Here is a 12,500-nt window from a genome sequence, read left to right as displayed (position 1 = left end):
GACAAGAACTGTATAATAGATTTTGCTAAAAGTCCTTACTACTGCGCATTATAATATGAAAAAACAAGTATTTGATTAGTGAGGTCGTGATGGGTGCATAATCATTAAGGAAAGACAAAAATAAAATAAAATAAAAAGTAAAAAAAGAAAAGAAAAAAATTATACGGCACTTATCGTTCAAGGATTGATAAAAATGAGAGAAGAGCAATAGGCATGGCTATCGATATAAGCTCAGCTAATAAAAACTACCCAGCTGTGGACCTTTCTCAGTATCAAAGGTCTCTTACGTATGTACATTATAAAAATTTTGATATACAGGCAACGCATGCATATGGCTGATTACATATGGTACTCGATTTACTTCATTGCAAGGTGTCACTGTCATCGTCAGAGTAATTTCGTTTCCGCTTCCATTAAAACAAAAGAAAAACAGAAACAAAAACAAAAACAAAAACAAATACAAAGCAAATGCAAAAACATAAACAATAATAATAACAAACATAAACTTTATCCTCCAAGCAACCAAGTACGAGATCTTCGAATTTGCGAAAACAGCAAATGCAAAAAAGCAGGAGTGAGGAATAATACTTCAAGATAATAAATCACATCAAGAATTACACAAAACTCGTCGTTATTGGCAAATATTCTCCGTTAACCAACAGTAGTACAATAATTGATCTCCGATTATTTTTCAAAACTATACATCGATATCGATCATTTATTTACAAGTTACAGTTTGTCAACAATTTTTTTTTTTTTGCTGCATTTACAACTACGATGTTCTATCTTAAAATTTAAAAAACAAAAGTTGAGAGTAATAACGAGTACTCTGGATTATAACGTTACGAATTAATGCAAAGCAAATATAATTGCGATGTTATCGGCAACAGCGAGTAGGAGAATTTCCTCAAAGAACATGGAGAAAAAAAATTCTGAACAAGTCTTGAATTGTGAAAAGGAAAAATGGAGCAATGGCAACGATAGAAAGTCATCGTCTTATGAAAAGAAAAAAAAAAGTCCCCTTCATCAGATCCAAATGCATTCCAAATGCATTCCAAATAAGCCGAACGAGCCACACACCCCCCTCCCCCTCCCCCTCCCCGCGATGACACAGCTCACAGGCCAATGAGTGAGACGTGCGCAGGTATATAGGACACAGGAGTCGCGTTGTTGCGCAATGTCGCGCACGCTTGCTCTCAAGGCTCCGTCGACCTTGCAAAGGAAATACGCTCGTAGGTACCAACTCGAGTGCGAAAGAGCCGTTGCCTCTTCGGCACCCGCGGCCGTTTTTTTGCGCTTTTTAGCTTGGGCGGGGCGGAAAGATACGGTGGAGTGGCAGGTTAAAGGGAGGGAGGGAGGTAAGAAGAGAGAAGGCAAGGAGAGGCGATCTGAAGGAGGAGGTGAAGGCGGAGGCGAAGGTGGAGGTGGAGGTGGAGGAAGCCCGAGACTCCTCCCGGCTCTTTTTAAGCTTTTTAGTCGTCGACCTCTTTGCGTCACCGGTTCCTCGGTCGGCCAAGTAAAAGAAATGAACTTCTGAAAGAGTGATAAAAGGGTGGACGGGAGAGGCAAAGACGGGCAGAGATAGATAGATAGATAGATAGATAGATAGATAGATAGATAGATAGATAGATAGATAGATCGATAGATAGATAGATAGATAGATAGATAGATAGATAGATAGATAGATAGATAGAGAGAGATAGAGAGAGAATGTGGGTCGATTGGAATCACGCGTAATTGTTTTGTACTTTTCTTTCGCGTTGCGCGTACTCCCGAAACTTTCGGGCATACTATAAATTCGCGTATGAATTTAACTCAATATTGCTTCGAAACTTTATAATTATTAATAAATGATAATATAGCTTAGCTACGATAATTTTACAAGTTAATAAAAACACTTACAATACATAAGAAGTAAGGAATTCTTAAAGCTGTATGGAAATATTATTTAGATTTTAACTCGTCGTATCCTGAATATTAATATGTATTTAAATAAAAATTAACGTCTGTTTTAACATAAAATTGAATTATAATAAGCATACGGTATATTAAATATAGTTATTATCATTGAATCTCTATTGTTTTTGCTAATTTGGATGCATTTGTTCAGAAAAAGTGTTTGCTTGTGCATATCTAATTGTCGACGCTTTGAGGTGCAGTTGATAACGAATTTGATAAAATGAGAATGCCTCGATATTGTCAAATTAAAGAGCCCGCGATTTGCATTACGAGATAGCAGAGTACATATCGCATCTCTACCGCCTGAAATTCTCTTCAAAGGGAAAAATCGTAAGTAGCCGATAGTTTACAATGGCCGTAAAAGCGGGAAACTTCCAAATGGGCCCGAACGCACAAAATGCATACGGAGCTTCTCTATATTGGTGAGGATACAATAACGCTTAAAATGAGAATATTAAATGTAAAAAGAGTCAAACGATAACTCGGAAGTCGGAGCAGTGGAGCTCCAGCCCTAGTAAACGAAGCACCATTATATATTTAATAGCTGATTAGCGCAATCGCGCAGGAACTGTGACCGCAAAGACTGCGTGCAGACGGCGAAAGAAAGGCCAGACAGAGACGGCTGAGAGGACTGATGCGAAAAAAAGGGAAAGACGGCAAGAGCGGAAAGGTGCGTCGCTCGGTGTGCGCGCATGTGATTCCCGAGCGGATAAGACGCGCTACTGCGGAGCGGGGCGGCGAGTAGCCGAGTGTGACGCTTTTCACTCAAGGGGAGCACCTCGTCGTCGCCGAGGAAGGCAATCCTGCGGGCGAGAAAGTAACATCGGCAATAAGCTCTCTCCACGGGACGTAACCGATTATTTATATTTTTTCACTAATACACGGTTAGGCTGCGCGTGGTTGATTAAGGAGGCCGGAATTTTGAATTTCGTAGTAACCGAGTCCTTGATCGATTTTGTCTCTTTGACTGAGGTCGCACTACGATCCATTACGATCTATCGCGACCCTGGAGTTACCTGCATTTCTTTACGTTTTCTTTTGCTCTTTCTTTCAATCCCTTTCGTTGTTTTTTTTTTGTTTTTGTTTTGTTTTTTTTTTTATTTTGCAAAAATGTGCGTGACTACGTCATGGGAGCGTGTGAATTGTCAGCTTATTGCACTTGCGCCACGAGCGACTTATACGCGTCAAATGGAACAAAACGCTACGAAACATTCAATGGAAATCGAATTATAGAAGGTGAAAATTCATATTCGACCGGCTGAAAATGAAATTTACCGACATTTTCCTGGTTAAAATTTCTATATACAAATTTGCAATACTCGGCTTCTACGGGAATCTTATTCGTGGTGCGAAATGTCCATCAGACATTCCTTTCATCTCGGCGAAATTTTGTCATTTCTTCGTATTTCAATTGGACGCGAGATAATGTAACTTAACCGCGGCAGATATTTAAACATTGATGTCCATTCTGTTTATTTCCATTATCTCTTTTCCTATTTTTACATTCTTTGTTTCATAAAACAAAGTCTGATTGTAATATTAACGTTTCGTCGGAAATAAAGTGAATGATACTCTTTTCGTGCAAGGGACGCGAGTGCATAGAGGAAAACGGTACTCGGCCGAGTAAAAACGTTAAACATGAAATTGATCGAGGCTTACAAGCGACCAAATTTTCAGCCTTTAAATGCCAATCTTCGACATATAATTGGTCGATCCCATTGGTCTATCTAGACGTCTTTCTCTAGCCGCTCCAAGTAAGAGGCTAAGAAACTACCTTCTCGTCAAAATAACGCCCGTCAGTCCGTAAATACCGAGCGACTTTATAAATGACACCGCTAATTAGATAGGGGGTGCCAGGGGCCAAGGGGGCTCCGAAAACGAAGACCACCGAAAATGGAAAGTGACAAGTGAAGTGGAAAGTGGAAAGCGACGGATGTGGAAGGAACCTCTGAGCCTCCATCCGCGCCACCAACTCCAACGCCGACCGATAAGCACGGAACGAGAAAATAATAAGGGGAAAACAAAGTAAACGATAACAAGTTGGTGGTCTATAATATCTCTCGCGGGTCATGTGAACCGTAGCAGACCCGGCATCCTGACTGGCGATCCACTGGCTGGTCGTTCTCATGTAAAGCAACTGTCCGTCTACCTCTCTTACCCGGCGGGGCAACCATCCTTTGCCACTTCTGGAACAGCGTCGTCTTGAGGCAGTCCCGCGGCGATAGGGCATAGGCCTTGTGCCTCGACATCAGCTCCTGCATCGGCTCCAAGATGACGCACAACTGGAACAGAGAAGTCGATATCGTTAATTTATCTTGAGTTTTTCGAGATTTTCAAAGGTAATGGCGGTAGAACCGTCCGCGTGCCCTCTAACTTTCATCCCGATCAATTCATTGGCGCTACGTTGGCCTCCGCGTACTCGATTGCTTTACAATGACACTGTCGATGAGGCCGTCGAGTTTTTAATCTTTCGATTATGTGTTGAAACTCGTTAGGCGGGGTGAACTACGCGTACACCCTGCGAATGAGTAAGGGATTTTCGAGAGACAATAGTCCCTTTGAATTTATGTCGGTACACCGTACGTATTATATGACTTTCATATTGCTTTATACGAGTAAAGCCTTTTTCTCTTTTTCATCTTCTTTTCTTTTCTTTTATTTTTGTGAAGTCAAAGAATAAGGATGATAAGCGATGTGCGAGAGTTCGTATCATTAAATTAGTCAATGAAAACGCGTATTATTTCATTGATTTCAAGTTTAAACTAGCAGCCCTTTCACTGTATATAAATGTTCCGCGGTAGGCCTTTTGTTTATTAATATTATTTCGTCCATAAGAAACGGGGGAGACAAAACAGTCTCTTACCGTCCCGCTAATTATTTGCCTCGTGATTAATGAATTATTTATAATAAATTATTCATAAAAATTTGAGACTTTATGTTATGCGTAATAATGATGCACTAAATCGTAAAACACGAGACATTTCAACGATAGAATCGAAAATTGAAATTAATATATATATATATATATATATATATCTTTAACGTCCTTAATATGATTATAGCAATAGGATTTGATCAAAAGCACTCAAGCCAATCAATCGATTCTATTTGGTATTTTTAGTATTAATAAAATCCAAGTAAAGTTAAATAATGACTCGAATCGACATTGTATCTCATTGCAAATCCTATAAGACTATTCTTAAACTATATGATCCTTTAAATAGTTAAGTCTGTTAATTTTCTTTACAATGTTCTCGGTACTCGAGAAAAAAAGTCTCTTTCTTATTACGAATCATATGTGAATACACGAATATACGAATCATACAATATGTGAATTTTTAATCTTTTCATTAATATAAAATAGGCTTACAATATTTACCGATTGATGAACTTTTACTATAGTAATTCTGTATTTATTAAAAAGAAAATTACAACTCAAAAATTCTTTATAATTTAATTAAGTAAGTTAAATATTCTAAATATAACTAGAATATACTAATGTAGATGAGATTTTGCGGATAGAGGCTATTAATGAAATACCTTTTTAAGGTAAATATTTTGTAGCTTTAGAGCTAGCAGTACGCGAATTATAAAATAAATTCTATTTTAATTTTACGGTAATTGTAATTTAAGTCAATAAAGACTATGACATGTAATAATTAAGGTCTCACATTTCAATACTTCTGTTTACTATTATTATTAATAATTAATTATCGTCTAATTCAATTAGTTATTCATCCAAATAATTTAACCTATCAGCTAAAAAAAAAAAAAAAAAAAAAGAAAAAAAATTAATAACATTCAGTTACTGTAAAATTTATAATATAACGTATGATATACTTTTAATGGAATGTTTATATTGGATATTCAATGGCACATTCACATAACATTAATTTAACTAATGAATTAACGATTTCTAAATATCACTGCATTTACTTTTATAATTTAAAAATCATCCAATAATCACTCGTTAATCTTTCATTATGACTTCGAACATTGCATTTTGAGATATTTAAAATTATATTTCCATCCAATTGATTGATATGGACATTGAAATACTTGCGAATCTTTCTCGCCAAAATAGCAATAAATAGTAATAGCTTACCCTAAGGTAGTTGAGGGTGGAATTGGTAATACCCTGCCTCGTGATGTTTTTGGTAAGCTGCTCGAGTGCTGAAGGATCCTGCGTCATGGAGACTATCGCCCTCGGCACGAGCTCCCGATGCTGCCTTACTGCCATGTGCCACGACTTTATCCTCATGAGGTCATCAAAAGTGAATTCCAGTATTAGCCTACCTTCCGTACACACCTGCGCATAAATCCAAATCGTGTCAATCAGAGAGTCAGTAGTTTCGACGCACTCCCGGATCTCTCCCTCTCTCTCGGATACTCCTTTCATTTATTAAATATCGAAAGTATATTTAAAAAAAAAAAAACAAACAACAAATTTTTAATGCTTGCTAATTTTTAAACGATGTTTCAAGGTATTATAAATCAATTTTAAAACGTGATTAATGTACGTAATAAAATCATATTTATTATTTTTGAATTTATTTATCATACTAAAGTAGATACTAAAAATTTTTTCAAAAAACGTGTACAAATATCACTAGTTATTGATATTGTAGTCTCGACAATAGTCTCGCTTTGAGATATTTCGACGTAATTAAGAAAAATCAGACGGCTCTTATGGTATATGAAGCGTGATTTTCAATAAATAATTATTTCTTTATGTTAAAAATGTTAAAAATGAATAATTAAAATGACTATTTTGAAAAGAGCTAACAAAAATATGTTAAATATCCATCTGATAAGATCTCAAATTAGGTAAATATTTTTGTATTAAATATATGAAATTGACGTTGTTAAGTTGAGTTTCATTATACGAAACCTATTTATTTAGACGGCCGTTTAGTTGCCATTAGCGAGCTCCCGAGTTTTCTCATTATAAATCCCGAAGCTATGGAATTGAGTGATGGAATTGTTGAAATTTGAAGCATTGAGCCACCCCCCCCCTACTCTTCGCCTACGGCCACAACCGCCACACACACCCGAACATTCGACCTGTTTACCCGAGGCAGCGCTAACTACTGCGTCTGAAAAAGTGCGGTAAAAGAAATGGAAAGTTGCTTACCTTCGTAAATGTCGGTTTCCCATGATGCGTGACCATTACGCAGTGATCACAGTCAAGCGTTATGCTGGTATTGTGAAACGACTCCTTTGGGTGCTTCATGTTGTAGTAAAGCTCCGTCACGCCGCCCTCGAATATCGAGCGGAAGTACCTTGGTATTAACGTCCTTCCTATCGCTGAAAAAACGAGCGAGACTCACTGTTTAGTCTTCCACTAAGCAAACCTATGTGCGCGTCTATGTACTTCCTTCGATATCTGGCGTCGCGGCTTTCAATAAGAATGTGAGAAACGACCGATCAGAAGAAATTACACACACCACCGCGCGACATATATGACTACTCGCGAGCCAATTGAAATTGTAATGTTTTTCATGGCGGGCAAATTGTTGATGTAAAAAATTCAATTAAACAGCACAACGACTGCTAATGCCAATTTATCATTGAGCTATACAGTCCTGTAAAAAAATGTTCAAACACTCTAATAAAGTACTAAATACTGTGGCTGCACACTTTCGCAGCACTGTCGAAGATGACATGTGTGCAAGATAAAATGAATGCATTATTAAATTGTAGGGCATAGAATAAATTTTTGCTTACGCGTACTGAACAATTGAAATATGTAGGTCGATTGAAAAAAGTTTGAAATGAATTTTCAGACTTTTGTCAACTTTTTATTCGTTATTGTTAACACAAGAAGTTATTACATTTTTTTTCTTTAAATTATTAAATTAATCGTAAAAATAATTGATTCCGATGAATTGTAAAGTCAAATTAATGTTATTTCTTTGTCCTAAAGATTTTTTTTCGTATTATTTTTTTTTTTTTTTTTTAATTTTTTTTTTTTTTTTTTTTTTTTGCTTTTTTAGGCAAACAAAATGAGTAATTGAAAGTAAAGCTTGTGCTTGGACATTCTGCTGTGTTGATTTATTCTGTAGCATATCAAAAGAGCCAGGCCAATGAAGAAATATTTTACGCGTCAAAGAATAAAGGATAAATTTTGTTTAATTAAAAGATTCGTTTCAAAACTGCATAATAATAAATAAACATAAATATGAGGCTATTCAATAATTGTTAAAAACGTAAATATAAATACTAAAACTTACTGTATCTTTTCGGTCCATCTTCTAGGCAAAATGTGAGCGTTAACGATGCATCGTCTTCAAAAAATTCAGTCGCAAACGCATCCCACCAAAGGTTATCGCTCTCCTGCAACACAAATTAAAACAATAGAATTTTTATTTACATTAACGAGATATACATAAGAAATTACTACTATCCATTATTAAATATATTACATAAATAAACTATTTCGAATTTAGTTTGCCTTTCTTTCTTCGACATACAAAAGTTAACAAAATAAGTGAATATCGAGCCCATAACAATTGTTAATTAGTACGTAGGTATTGTATAGATTAGACCTAACGAACAATGATAACGTGATCATAAAGCTGTAAGTACTACCGAGGTAGAAATTTAAAAATGAAATTACAAAAAAAAAAAAAAAAAAAAAAGATGTTATGTTTCATTTTATGTCACTTTTAGTATTCCATAGAGATATAGCCAATATCGTATTATTTCCATTGTAATATAAATAATAATTTACATTAACTCTTTTGTTTTTTTGGCAAACTAAATTATTTAATTGACTAAATGTTTTAGTCACGTCGATATTATTTAATATAGTTAACATCTATTCAAAGAATTAATTATGAAGGATTTGTGCAAATTGATTTTAAAACACTTCCATTGAAGTTACATAGCCATCATCTTTATAAGCTTCCTAATAAAATAGCCAAATCTGTACAAACTGCTCGTTAAATAAATTTGGCTCTATTTAGCACGTGGCAGTGGTGAAGTGAGGCCATAAAAGTCGCATGCCATAAATTGCGCGGAACAGAAGGAACAGGTAACTACATAATCCGATAAGATTTTCGCAATGAAGACAAAGAATCAAGAACATAATTATAAAATCGCAATTACAAACGCGCGCGCACACACACACACACACACACACACACATGTATAAAATAATCATAATGTATATATAATTATAAGAGATACAAATTTTAAAACTATATTACTTCAACATGTACAATATCATTTTTTTGAATACTAATATCACTTCAATCATACAATATTTTGAAATAAAAGATTTATAATATAATTACAATAATTACAAATTAAAAAATGTAAATTGAAAAAAAGTAGAAAAGAAGATGAAAAAGAGCCTGTAAAAGAATAGCAAGAATAATAAAAAAAAAACGTTAATCTAAAGATAATTTTTGCAATATATCGTTGCTTTATTCGATTGCAATCGCTATATCATGAAAAAAAATCTTAGCTTTTGCTTTATTCGTTCGTGTAAAATACCATCTGATAATCAAACACATGGATTGGGAAAATTGATTCGACGAAGATTATGAATGTAAATATTTTTGTTCCCCTAGCTTTGACGAGTATAAAGAATAACAAAATATTGATGATTTTAAAGGAATCGAGGGAATCGAAAATTTACCGCTTTGAAAACGCCATAACTTAGCCTTACAAGCTATTTCATCTTACATACTCATGCAGAAGCTAAGCTAGCACATTGCATCGACAATATATCGTACAATATCAGTGCCTGTATTATTCGTAATATAGCATGTTCAAGGTATCGCATAAACGCTTCAAAGGCAGGGTTGGAAAAAAAGAAGGTCGAGGACGTACGGAGGAAGGACGAGATAACTGGAAAAGTACGTAGACACTGGCTCATATGTATACACTGAGCGAGGAGACGTTGAATAACGCATGGCGCAGTCTGGACTCGAAATTATTTATATTTATGGGCTTTTCGCCGCACCCCCGCACTCATTCTCTCGCCCAACCGCTAAACCAATGCCGCTACTCCCGAGTTGCCTTTTCATTCAATTATGTAAATTTCCCTTTATGTTTGCCCCATTCTCCCGTGTGATAGTTTTTTTCTCTCACCGTTACTTGCGTTATGCGTTAGTAAAAAATTGCAACCGAAATGGGTGTGCTCTTTATTATTTTTAATTGCCTCTCGGTACACGATGATACCTTTCAATACGAATTAAAAATTTTATCGAATAAAGACAATAAGTAGAGTTTAAAACGAAGATCCTTGAGATTCATACGGTTCGTTCATACCCTAATTTTGGATTAAAATTACCACATTATATTTCTATTCAAGAGCGTCTTTTTTTTTCATCTTTTTTTTTTTTTTTTTTTTTGATTTTGTTCTACAATTATTATTACATTTCGGATGAATAATTTTCTTAAATTTTGGCTGAATTATAATTAGTATAGAAGAATATAATTTAACTATTTTTTTATAACGATCATAAATCGTTATTCTCAGTCGGATATCTTAAATGTAAAACATAAGTATTCGTGGCATTGTTAGAATGAAATATTGTTAATAGGCAACAAGTGAAATTGTTCATAAAAGGAATCTAGTGGATTTAAGTATTTTCATAACAAACAGTAAAAGTTCCTACTTATAAAATATAAAGTTCCCAAAATATAAAGTAAAAAGAATATCGCTAGCCAATTCTTATAGTTGAAACTTATATTTGCATTGTATTAAATTGTAATTTATCGTTAATGCAAAGGATTTATGTATTATTAATTTGACAAAGAAAGTCAGAATTAAAAAGAAGGCAATATTAAAACAAAACAAAAAAACAAAAACAAAAAAAACTTAAAATTTAAAACACATATGTTCTATACGTAAGATATGACTGTAAAAACTAAATATTCATATCAAATTTTATTTACCTCAATTCTTTTAATAAAAAATTTTAGATATTGTAATATTGTTGGGCATGATTTTCATTATAGTTAATAATAATTGCTTTTCAATGCTGTACTATGTAAGAGTATATTATTATTTAAGTAATCACTGTTGCAAAGTTTTTAGCGCTAAATTTAACTTTTATGACGCAACTGACATTACACGATTTGCACGAAACTTAAATATAAATTTGTTACTGCCTAAAGTCGACTCTCCTACCATTTTCCTGACTTACTTTCTTATCTGAACGCAACCATCCTTCTCGATGCCGTTGTAATTCACAGTCCAATATGGATCTTCGATATTCAGTTCAATGTGTATCGAACGAATCGGCAGTTATGAATCTGAACACCAAGGACTCGTTGTCCTCATCCAAGTTTTTCATAATATATTATTCTTTCGATTTTGTATTTTATTATGCTCTTTGTTATATATCTGCATTTAACACAAACGCTAAATTGCATTGTAAGCATACGTATGCAGGAAATTGTGTACGAATGAATGTGCAATATTGAATTTGCAACATTTTATATTCTGTGGAGTGAAGTAAGTGAAGTGAAGTATGATGAATGAATACTCAATGATAATATTATTTTTTAAAGTGACTTTGTCGTCTTTTACTCGTAATAATTTTTAATGCTTACCAAAGCTGTACCAAAAAAAAGAAAGAAGAAGAAAAAAAAAACCGGAAAAAGAAACAATCCATTGACGTAAAAATAATAATAAAATAAAACAAAAGTAAAACAAAAAAATTATAAAAATTTAAAATTAACAACGTTTCATTCTTTTCTTAAATAATTCCTTAAAAATCCTTATAACAATTTAGATATTACAATGCCTTAACGTTATTTATATCATTTTTAAATACAGGCTATATTGAAGCGTCCCGAAGAATGATTAACTATATGTATCTGCGGGTCTTATAAGATTTTTCATTTCCGACGCGACACAACATCCTATTAAAACTAAATGCACTAGTAGTAGTGTAACAAAGTTTAAATTCGATACCTTCCTCCGAGCGCAGATTATCGCGAAGAAAGGTACAGCACACGGTCTACTTTCCTTACTATATTTATTAATCTTTAGCTATATCAGCTATTTGTTCACTTTCAAATAGACGATCTTCCGATACCATACGCATAAATAAACGTGCCGAGCTACTCATTTCGCTCCAATTAAAAAGTGCGACTTTACACAAGTTCCATCAACAATGATCAACAATAATACCGCAAGCTCGATAATTATCCAAGCCTAAGAAGTTCGAGCTCGTTACATAATAAACTTATCTCGAGCTCGGAGCTTCGGTCGTGACGCTTTTTGCTGCTTTCGCGCCTTCCCTTAAATCAGCGCTCATCCCTGGCGCGGCTGCCGCTAGACCATCTATAAATCAATTCCAGCCAGGATTTATCGACGCATTATTTCGGCAAGGCGCACTTTCGCCCGGATGACGCCGGGCAGCGTTCCAACGAGGAGCCACGCACGAGATTCGGCCACGCGCACACGACGGAAAAAGAGCGCGAGTACGATGCACCGCCCGCTTCTTGCGGACGGTAAACAAGACGCTGCTTCCCCCCCCCCCCCCCCCCCCCCGCGCACCCACCGGCTCTTCTCTTTT

At 35.0% G+C, this 12,500-nt stretch overlaps 1 protein-coding gene across 3 annotated transcripts in view; it reads right to left on the bottom strand.

The window, feature by feature from the left end:
* Chi (LIM domain-binding protein 2 Chi) overlaps positions 1 to 12,500 on the bottom strand; it is a 135,592-nt gene that overhangs the window by 4,583 nt on the left and 118,509 nt on the right. For 2 of the 3 annotated variants that reach the window (XM_011496490.1, XM_011496492.1), the window contains exons 3-6: positions 8,193 to 8,295; positions 7,094 to 7,266; positions 6,065 to 6,268; positions 4,109 to 4,241 (exon numbers count right to left, since the gene is read on the bottom strand). In XM_011496490.1, coding sequence (XP_011494792.1) covers positions 4,109 to 4,241; positions 6,065 to 6,268; positions 7,094 to 7,266; positions 8,193 to 8,295 — 613 coding nt within the window. The remainder of the gene's footprint in view (positions 1 to 4,108; positions 4,242 to 6,064; positions 6,269 to 7,093; positions 7,267 to 8,192; positions 8,296 to 12,500) is intronic. The other variant, XM_011496491.1, reaches the window with a different exon arrangement.

Source organism: Ceratosolen solmsi, unplaced genomic scaffold, assembly GCF_000503995.2.
Source record: "Ceratosolen solmsi marchali unplaced genomic scaffold, CerSol_1.0 scaffold29, whole genome shotgun sequence".
Taxonomy (NCBI): domain Eukaryota; kingdom Metazoa; phylum Arthropoda; class Insecta; order Hymenoptera; family Agaonidae; genus Ceratosolen; species Ceratosolen solmsi.
Note: the sequence above shows the minus strand (reverse complement) of the source record. Positions and strands in the feature narration are given on the sequence as shown.